The sequence below is a fragment of the Accipiter gentilis genome, chromosome 10 (assembly GCF_929443795.1).
Source record: "Accipiter gentilis chromosome 10, bAccGen1.1, whole genome shotgun sequence".
NCBI classification, from domain to species: domain Eukaryota; kingdom Metazoa; phylum Chordata; class Aves; order Accipitriformes; family Accipitridae; genus Astur; species Astur gentilis.
The window spans coordinates 14,574,238-14,583,681 of NC_064889.1; the positions used below are offsets into that span (position 1 = coordinate 14,574,238).

The following is a 9,444-nucleotide window of genomic DNA, read 5'->3' on the forward strand; positions in this document are numbered from 1 at the left end:
ATCTATTTCGTCTGTGAGAATAGGGTATTTGAAGTCGAGACAGGGCTCACAGCTGGGCGACCCGTCGCTAGGGGACAGCGTTCACCTCACGGACAGGGGTTTGACGGCCCCTCACAACGGAAGGCCCTCAGCGGCGGCGGAGGCGGCAGCGTGAGGGAAGGCGACGCCCCGCCCCGCCCCGCCCCGCCGAGGGCGCTCCCTCCCAGTGCGCGTGCTCCGCCGCGGGCGCATGCGCAGGGGGGCGGTGCGGCCGCCTGTCAGCACGGCGCGGCGCGACTCGTTGCGCGGGGGCTGCTCAGGCCGGGTCGGTCGGTTAGCCAGCCGCGGGGGTGGGAGTGGCGGATGGCCGCGGTAGGTCTGGCGGGCCTGGCGCTGGCGGAGCGGGGGGCCCGCGGGAGGGGGAGGCGGGGTGAGTAAGGAGCTGGAGGGGGCCGCGCAGAGGAGGAGGAGGAGGGGGGGGAGGGGGGTGTTGTTGCCCTCTCTCGCGGAGGGGACGCCGCGCAAGTCCGCGATGGAGGCGTCAGCCTTAAAGGTGCTCCTTCTGGACCCGGGAGACGAAGGCACCCAGCGGTGCAGGATTGGACCTGCCACCCTCGCCTTGCTGGGAGCCAGGATCGGTGCCCCGCTGAGGATCTCTCTGCCTACCGGCCGCTGTTTGTGCACGGCGTGGCCCCGGCACGATTTGGCGGACGGGTACCTGCAGGTCGATCTGACCTGCAAGACCGCGGGTGTGACTGCAAGGGACCTGCAGGGCCTCACGCTGGATGTCGGCCAGCTGAAGCTTCTGGCGTATCGCCAGCTGAAAAAGGCAACTGTGAAAGTGGTCCTGAAGAGCTCTGCACTGAAAAAGTCGACCCCTAGAGCGGTGTTGCAGGAGACAATCAGAGAACTGCTGAGAAATGTTTATGTTTCACTTCACTACGTTGTTAGTGTTGCCCCAAATCTTGAAAATCCCGTGGTGTATATTGAAATACTGTCTGTAGACCCTCTGATGGATGAAGCGGGGCTGATAACCCCCCAAACGAGCATAAAAATTAAGGAGGTGGTCACTTTTGAATGGTACAGACATTTATCAGAAGACACGGCAAAAACTTCCATTGCAGGACTAGATGATGTGGGAAAGTCTTTGAAAGAAATGATTGATCTGCCTTTCCGCTTTCCAAGAACTCTTAAGAAGCTAGGACTTTCTCTCCCTAATGGAGTGCTATTAATAGGGCCCCCAGGTGTAGGGAAAACTCTTATGGTAAAGGCGGTAGCAAAAGAAGTGGGTGCATTTCTGGTTTGCGTCAGTGGCCCAGCCCTCTATGGTTCAAGACCAGGAGAAGGTGAAGAGAATTTGCGAAGAGTCTTTGAAAAGGGCAGAGAAATGTCATGTGAAGGCCCGACCGTTCTCTTTATTGATGAAGTTGACTCTTTATGCCCAAAGCGAGGAAGTTCAAACAGTGCTCCTGAAGATCGTATTGTTGCTCAGTTGCTAACACTACTGGATGGTGTAGGTAGTGAGGGTAAGATGGTCATTGTAGCAGCAACAAACAGGCCTGATGCCTTAGACCCCGCACTGAGAAGACCTGGCAGATTTGACAGAGAGGTGAGCAAACCCTGTTATTCATACGCTCTCTTTTTTGTTTCCTTTTTGAGGTTGAGCAGGGGGAAGTTTTTGTTTTGTTTTGTTTTGTTTTAATGTCTACTAGTCATTTTTCCTGATTCTACAGGCTTGAGATGTGTCCCGTTTCTTTAGTTTGCTGCAGCTTGGGTAAGGTAGGGAGCACGTTTTACTCAGGAAACCGAGAGCTCCAAATACTTGAAAATGGACAAGGGGAGTCTTTATGCTTCTTTATCGTAAAGACATGAATCTGTTCTTGAGCGTTTTCTTTTGCTTGCAGATGCTTAGCATTACAGACTTAGATTTTTCTCATTTAAATCACAGATCAAAGATTTATGCATCTCCTTAGAATTTTATTGTGACAGAGAACTAGTAACCTGTTGTGTCAAAAATTCTATTCAGATTTCAGTAACAGAGGCTAGGTCAACTCTGGAAAAATTCTGCTAGCCTTATGGTCAAAAGAAGAAAGAATACATGCAGTTATGCAATGCATAATACTTTTGCTTGTGTTGTTTCTTTTGCTGACTAGATGTGCTCCTGGGTCATCCAGTTTAGTCAAGTTCTCTAATGCTTGAAAAATTATAATTTTCATTACTTTCCAAGACTTATAGATTGTTGAGATATATTTTATGGCAGTATTTTACCAGGGTTTTACTAATGTATGAACATTTATCTAATTGATTTTTTTTCTTCTGGATGAATCTAATTCAGTCCTTGTGATGCAAGGAAATAATTATCTAAGTGTTGTGTCTTATGTTGAAATTACCTTAAAATACGACTTGATGGACACTAGCTGACAGTGTCTTATGAACAACTGTTTATACAAACACTGTTCACTTGGAAAGTAAGTGTAAATGAAGGGTATTTCAAATATTTGTTGTTTGTATAGTTCTAGTAATAAGTTTCTTGTAAAATTCTCTTGTTGCAGTATAAGTATATATAAATCTTCAGTAAACAGTATAAAGCAGAGACAAAGTTGCTTGTCTAGGTCTATAAAATAAGAGCAATAAAGCAAAATATCTACTTAAATTTTGTTTATTATATTCGGTTTAGGTTATTATCGGGACCCCAACACTTAGGCAAAGAAGATCCATCCTGCAATTGCTTACTTCTAGTATGCCGATTTCTACAGATGTTGATTTGGTTAAACTGGCAGAAATGACAACTGGGTATGTTGGAGCTGACCTTACAGCACTCTGCAGAGAAGCTGCTATGCAGGCTGTGTTCCACAGCTCTTTGGTATGGTTGCAAATAAGTCAAGAAGAATATCATTAATATATGTACCACCCTTTCCCCATTATACTCGGCTTTACTTGAAAGCTCAACAAGTTGAAGAACTCACGAATTAAAATACTGAAAAGCACCAAGTGTGTTATAAATGTAAATAGACCACTTTGCTTGTCCTTTCAGGTCCCACCCGAAAAGACTGTTTTCTCCTTTCTGGGTGGAAAGCTTTGCTAAAGGTTTTTATCCTCATCTTTTTAGGATTGTGCAAAGCAGAGATTTTAGTCCTTTTTGGCAAACTAAACTATAACATCCTCCAAAGCTCTCTTTTGAAGCTTTTGATTTAAAATTCTACTTCTTAATAATAACTGCAGTTTAAAGTTTAGGTTGACATGTGAGTATATAACTGCTAGTGATAATAACTATTATCATTTGGTTTGTATGGCTGGATATGACATTGCTGTAGACACAAGGTATACAACTGCCCGGTGTGCAGAAATTTAACTTTTTAGCGATTGTCTAATTCCATATCTATAATATCTATTTCTTAATATTCCTTCTCTGTATTCTGACTTTTACAAGAATTTTGAGATCTGTTTGCTGTGGTTTTTTCATCTGGAATGGCTGAGTGGAAATTTAAAGCTGTATTTGCAAAATTTCCAGTCAGAGCATCTACAGAGAATGGTAGAACCTTCTGTCTTCACTCAGGGGTAGAAAAAAGAGAGCATCGTATTTCTGGAACTTCCATCTCCTCCAGATAACCTTACAAATATTGAAAGTAATAAGCAAAATAATTTGAGCATGATATCCCATAAAGAAATAGGTGGACAAATGAAAATAATGAATAAGTAGATGGCCTATTTGGCTTGAGAACTGCAAGCGCCTTCGTAAAATACATCTTGGTTCTGTTACTGCATCTGTAGTTTAATAGTATTTTATAGCCTACTTGAGATAAAGTGCCTTACTTTCTTGAGTATGTGGTGAAAATGGATGTTAGAACTTCTTTATTTGTATTCAAGAGGTTCTAGAATTTGGTGTGTAGTAACCCTGAAACTAGCACCCATTTGATTTAGCAGATCACTGTGTAATGGAGCTATAATTTAGGGAAGCTATACTTCAGGGAAAAACAGTAGTTTTCTCTAAAACATTAGTTTCTGTTAAAATTGGTTTTCCCTGTGTAAAAACTTGCTGTTAAAGAGAATATATGCTACTTTATCTTACATCTTTGTGTCTGCAGTGCTTAAGTTTGTTAGGGCAGGTATTTGCTTCTTTATTAGTTGCATTTGGCCTTTCGTAAAGTGTTTTGCACACTAATGCAACATTATAAGTTATTATGTAAAAATATTGTTAATATGCTTTATCTGGGTTTCTTCAGGATTCAGCTGAAACGGTGATTAACATGGCAGATTTCCAAGAAGCTTTTAAAAAAATTCAACCATCCTCATTTCGAAATGCAGTTGGACTAACAGAGTGTAAACCTGTCACTTGGGAGCAAATTGGTGGTCTTGAAGATGTGAAATTAAAGTTAAAACAGGTAACGTATAAAACAAATGTAGATAAACAGCTAGTTTCTAATAACTCTGTCCTCTGAGGTATTCTGTATGCTACATTACGGAAATGAATTCTCCTGCAAATTACCTGATTATAAATTCTATTTTAAAAATTTTTTATACTACATTAAGTTATTAAAATGTTTGTAAGTTAGAAATCTTCCAGCCACAAGATATCACCACCAAGCACAATATTGTGGGAAAATAAGCATGTTTCTTAGTAGCTGAAAAACACTTAACTTGTAGCCAGATAATTTGTCCATTCCTGAACTTGTAGCCAGTAATGGCTCTCGCGTATCATCTTTCAAAGATTGCCTTTTGTTCTGTTTGAGACAGGAAACTTTAAGAAGAAAGGCATTACATGAAGGAAGACCAAATTAGTATTCTCTGATTTCAAATTAATGTTCGTATCAAGGATAGGAATTAATGTGCTCAGTAATTTTATTGATTGCCTATGAACTTTAGTTTTGTTAGTAAGAATTTCATCCCTTTTTTATGTATTAACAGAGTATCGAGTGGCCTATGAAATTTCCTCAGGCATTTGCTAGGATGGGCCTGTCTCATCCAAAGGGTATTCTTCTCTATGGGCCATCCGGATGTGCCAAAACCACCCTGGTGAAGGCTGTGGCCACAAGTTGTCACTGTTCCTTTCTCTCTGTAAGTGGTGCTGACCTTTTCTCACCTTATGTTGGAGATTCAGAGAAGATTTTGTCTCAGGTACAGTTTTTAATTTGTGTAAAGTCTGTAGTTTATTTTTGCTTGATTTTTGTAAAGTACTAGTTAGGCCTAAATTTTGTTACTGAAAAGATGATAGTTAAAGCTCTCATCTGATTATTAAATAGAAATAGCTTAACAGATTCACATTTATATGAACTGAGAATCTAGCCCTAAAATTATACCAGTTTTAAACTCTGAAAGTATTTCTACCCTTTTGTTTTCAGTTCACTTAAGAATTTAAATAAGAAGCAGAATTTGCCTATAGTAAATGTAAGCCAGAACAGCTCTTGTGAATATTTATGAATCTATCTTTAAAGTTAAGTATGTAAATACAGAGTGTATGTAAATAGATGTTTTCACCTTACCTGGTAGAGTGTATGCATTAACTTTTTACTTTATTGATATTTAAATAAAAGGTTTTTCGCCAAGCAAGAGCAAATACTCCAGCAATAATATTCCTAGATGAGATAGATTCTATCTTGGGATCTCGGTCACACCACAAAACTGGCCATGGTGTCTCAGAGCGGGTTCTTTCTGTTCTGCTTAATGAGTTGGATGGTATTGGGCTGAAAGTCACAGAAAGAAGAGGAAGCAAACTACAGCTTGAGGGGCAATGTCAAGAACAAAGTGATGAGGAAAGAAAGGTATTTATGTTCACTTTTCCATATAGGAAGAATGATAAATGCTGTCCAATTGTTCCAAAAATTTTAGTTGTTGGCATTCACACTTTCTAAACTTAAAATCCTCAAGCTTAAAAATATACAAGATGCTCTTCTACTCTGTCATAATTTCCAGTTTTTAGAAAATACCATTGTCATGGTTTAACCCCAGCCAGCAACTAAGCACCACCGCAGCCGCTCACTCAGTCCCCTCACAGTGGGATGGCAGAGAGAATCAGAAGGGTAAAAGTGAGAAAACTCATGGGCTGAGATAAAAACAGTTTAATAGGTAATGCAAAAGCCATGCACACAAGCAAAGCAAAACAAGGAATTCATTCACCACTTCCCATCAGCAGGCAGGTGTTCAGCCATCTCCAGGAAAGCAGGGCTCCATCATGTGTAACAGTTACTTGGGAAGACAAATGCTGTAACTCCGAACACTCCTCCCTTTCTCCTCCTTGCAGCTTTAGATACTGAGCATGACGTCATATGGTATGGGATATACCTTTGGTCAGTTGGGGTCAGCTGTCCCAGCTGTGTCCCCTCCCAGCTTCTTGTGCACCCCCAGCCTACTCGCTGGTGGGGTGGGGTGAGAAGCAGAAAAGGCCTTGACGCTGTGTGAGCACTGCTCAGCAATGACGAAAACATCCCTGTATTACCAACACTGTTTTCAGCACAAATCCAAAACATAGCCCCATACTAGCTACTATGAAGAAAATTAGCTCTACCCCAGCCAAAAGCAGCACAACCCTATATAGGCTGCTTACTGTTTTTACATGCACTGTTCCTCAATGGGACTTTGTTTGAACAAAATATCTACACAGGCTAATGAGCATTGCTAGTTGGTGTTCATCTTCTGTCATAAAAAAACTCTTGCTTGACACTAAGGTAATTTTTTAGACTAATTGTGCTATTTTTACTATTACACAGGTTCCTTCCTGAACTTACTTTTTATAAGCATTTCCCCTACTTCATTTGCAGTGCTTTCTCATACATACTTTATACAAAACCAGTACAGTTATGATCAGTTACTTATTTAAACAAAAAGTTGCAGCTGGACTTTTCAGTGAATTGTTCACAACATTTAGTAATTAGCTTTTCTGTATTTAAATTTCTGTCTTAGTATTATGATACTCTCTGGGGAAAATTGAAGAAAACAGTTTCGGAATTATAAGATACTGAATTTTTCATATAAAAGGTCTTTGTTACAATCTGGACAAAGAAAAGTCTGTATTTATTGTCAAGGGAGATACTAACTATATTTCTTCCCTGTCACCTGATATGGCCTGCGCCAAGGCATTTTTTTACCTTAAGAGAAAAAATATTAATATTGAAAGGAATATAACTACATGTAAAGATACATAATCTTTTTGCCCTTCCCCTTTTGTCATTAGTAGTTAACTAATATCTTCAGATAATACCTATCTGAACCATGTTGCACTAATTTGTTTATATCATCTCTTACTCAGCTAGAGTGTCAGGAAACTTTGAACAAAGATTTTGTAGTAGTTGCTGCAACAAATAGACCAGATATGTTGGATGATGCCTTACTGCGTCCTGGAAGGCTAGACAAGGTGATCTATATTCCACCTCCAGATCTGAAGGTGATGTATTACAAATCTGTACGTGGCTTTAAAAGGAGAGATATTAATTGCCAGCATACTTTACTTTAAGAGCAAAGGGGGCATATTCCTATAATGCATTCAATAACTGATGGTTGATTCACTGAAGGTCAGTCACCAGACTCAAGGTACAATGAAGAAATCTAGAAAGGAATAATTACATCTGTAATTTAAACGCCAGTAACACTTTAACTGGTATATGTAGTTATACTATAGCATATAGAAAACAGACAAAATGTGGAATAATTCTATATTTACAAAATCAAGCTGCAGTTTAGGAAGTACTGTAACAAGTTGTCTGTCTTTGCTTCAAATTATTCTTGTGCCCTGTTCCCAAGGGTAGTGTAGCTGCTTGTCCTGAGCTTGCCCCCCAAAAAGGAGGTGATCCAAAGCAGGCCAAATATGGACTCTTCAGTCTAAAATACTGTGTTTTCATGAAGTAACGAGTAACTGTGAATAACAGACTAATATATGAGATAACCATAACCGTAAGAGTAATTATCATCTCCATTAATAGCATTTTATTCACTCTTCCACCAAAAATGTGTAGTTTTGGTTGTGGTATTCTTCTGGATTTTTCTTAGCTCTTATTTCAAATTTGGTATGGCTCTGGAGAGGGATTAATTACTGGTTTGTTTGGTTTTGTTTTCTTGTATAATATGCACCAATTTACAGGGAAGGCTTTCCATTTTAAAAATCTGCACAGAAAAAATTCCATTAGATACTGACGTGTCATTACAAGATGTGGCAGTCCTAACAGACCTCTTCTCTGGAGCCGATATTGAGAATCTGTGCAAGGAGGTAAGAAAATATTGATGGTTAATCTGTGAAACAAACTGTAAATTAAACCTTTCAAATGGAAGGAGAGAGCTAACTCATAGATGTTACCAAGCCATCTGTAGTACAGATTCTTTCACAGTTTATGAAGAGACTGAGTAAAACAGAAGAACTGAACATGGGTTAATTCTTTAAATAAAAAAGCCAAATAAGAATAGAAGCTTTCTGTGATAATTTACAAGAAGTTAAGGAAGTGGACTACCCTTTGTTTCACATTGCCCTTTCTAATCCAAGCACACACCTAGATGAATTGTATTCTCTGTACTGCAAGCAACTGCAGCATTTTTAGCTGAAACTAGCACATACTGTCAAGGCTAGAGAGAAAAAAATTGAGAAGAGAAATCCGTAAGTATTTGAAGTAAGTTGTATAAAAGAGGGAAGACTAGGAAGAAAATCCAAGTATATAAGTGATCAAGGATATATTGTCTAATCTAGAGAAAGAAGTGAATGAAAAAGTTATAGTAATCTTATTTGATGTTTATCTATTGTTAAATAACCATAAATTATACAATGCTGTTTTCAGATGCTTTACCTAAAATTTTGTTTCATGTAAAATATTTTGGAATACTGACAATAACTTCTTTGCAACTTAAAACATGATAAGACTTCAAGTTGTTTCTTTTTTCTTCTTCTTCTTTTTGAAGGCTGCTTTGTTGGCACTGCAGGAGAATGGACTTGAAGCAACTGCTGTAAAACATGAGCATTTTGTGAAATCATTGAGGACTGTAAAACCATCCTTAAACATAAAAGACTTGGAATTTTATGAAAAATTTTATAATCAAGAATTAGCCTCTTGAATCAAAAAGGAGTGATGTGGCATAGGTATTGTAAAATATATTGCAAAGATTTTGCAATGGCTTACATTTTTCCTGCTTTTTAATACTGTACTTACTGTAGTTTTCAGTGTGTATGAAATAGAGTAAAATTTCACTTGTGAAAAATCTGTGTTTTCAACAATGGAGAATAAATTAAAATCTTGTTTGCTTTGGCTAGGTTTCCATCTGATGAAATGAGTAATTGAGATACTTAGATAAAGCACTGTGGAACAGCTTAGTTACTGTAGATGTCCCACTTTTCAGAACAAACACTGGCATATAAGAGTATTTAATTTAAAATGTGTTGTGAAGTCTCCAAAGGACAGTGAATATTTAACAAATAGAAAAGCTTTCAGGATGTTAAATAGGAGGTAGTAAGTTCCATACTATATAAAATGTAAGGTGTTTTATATGTGT

The 9,444-nt window shown here is 39.0% G+C and overlaps 1 protein-coding gene across 3 annotated transcripts; it reads left to right on the top strand.

Moving 5' to 3' along the window:
• Window positions 1-467: 467 nt before the first annotated feature.
• SPATA5L1 (spermatogenesis associated 5 like 1) lies at window positions 468-9,200 on the top strand. Of its 3 annotated transcripts, none has more exons than XM_049812489.1 (8): window positions 468-1,588; window positions 2,657-2,842; window positions 4,203-4,361; window positions 4,885-5,094; window positions 5,511-5,738; window positions 7,223-7,357; window positions 8,051-8,176; window positions 8,857-9,200. In XM_049812489.1, the coding sequence occupies exons 1-8, from the start codon at window positions 512-514 to the stop codon at window positions 9,007-9,009; spliced, it is 2,274 nt and encodes a 757-aa protein (XP_049668446.1). In that variant the 5' UTR covers window positions 468-511; the 3' UTR covers window positions 9,010-9,200. The 3 variants fall into 3 exon arrangements, with proteins under 3 accessions (XP_049668446.1, XP_049668447.1, XP_049668448.1); XM_049812490.1 differs by having other exon boundaries at window positions 7,223-7,327; XM_049812491.1 differs by having other exon boundaries at window positions 4,885-5,034.
• Window positions 9,201-9,444: the final 244 nt, after the last annotated feature.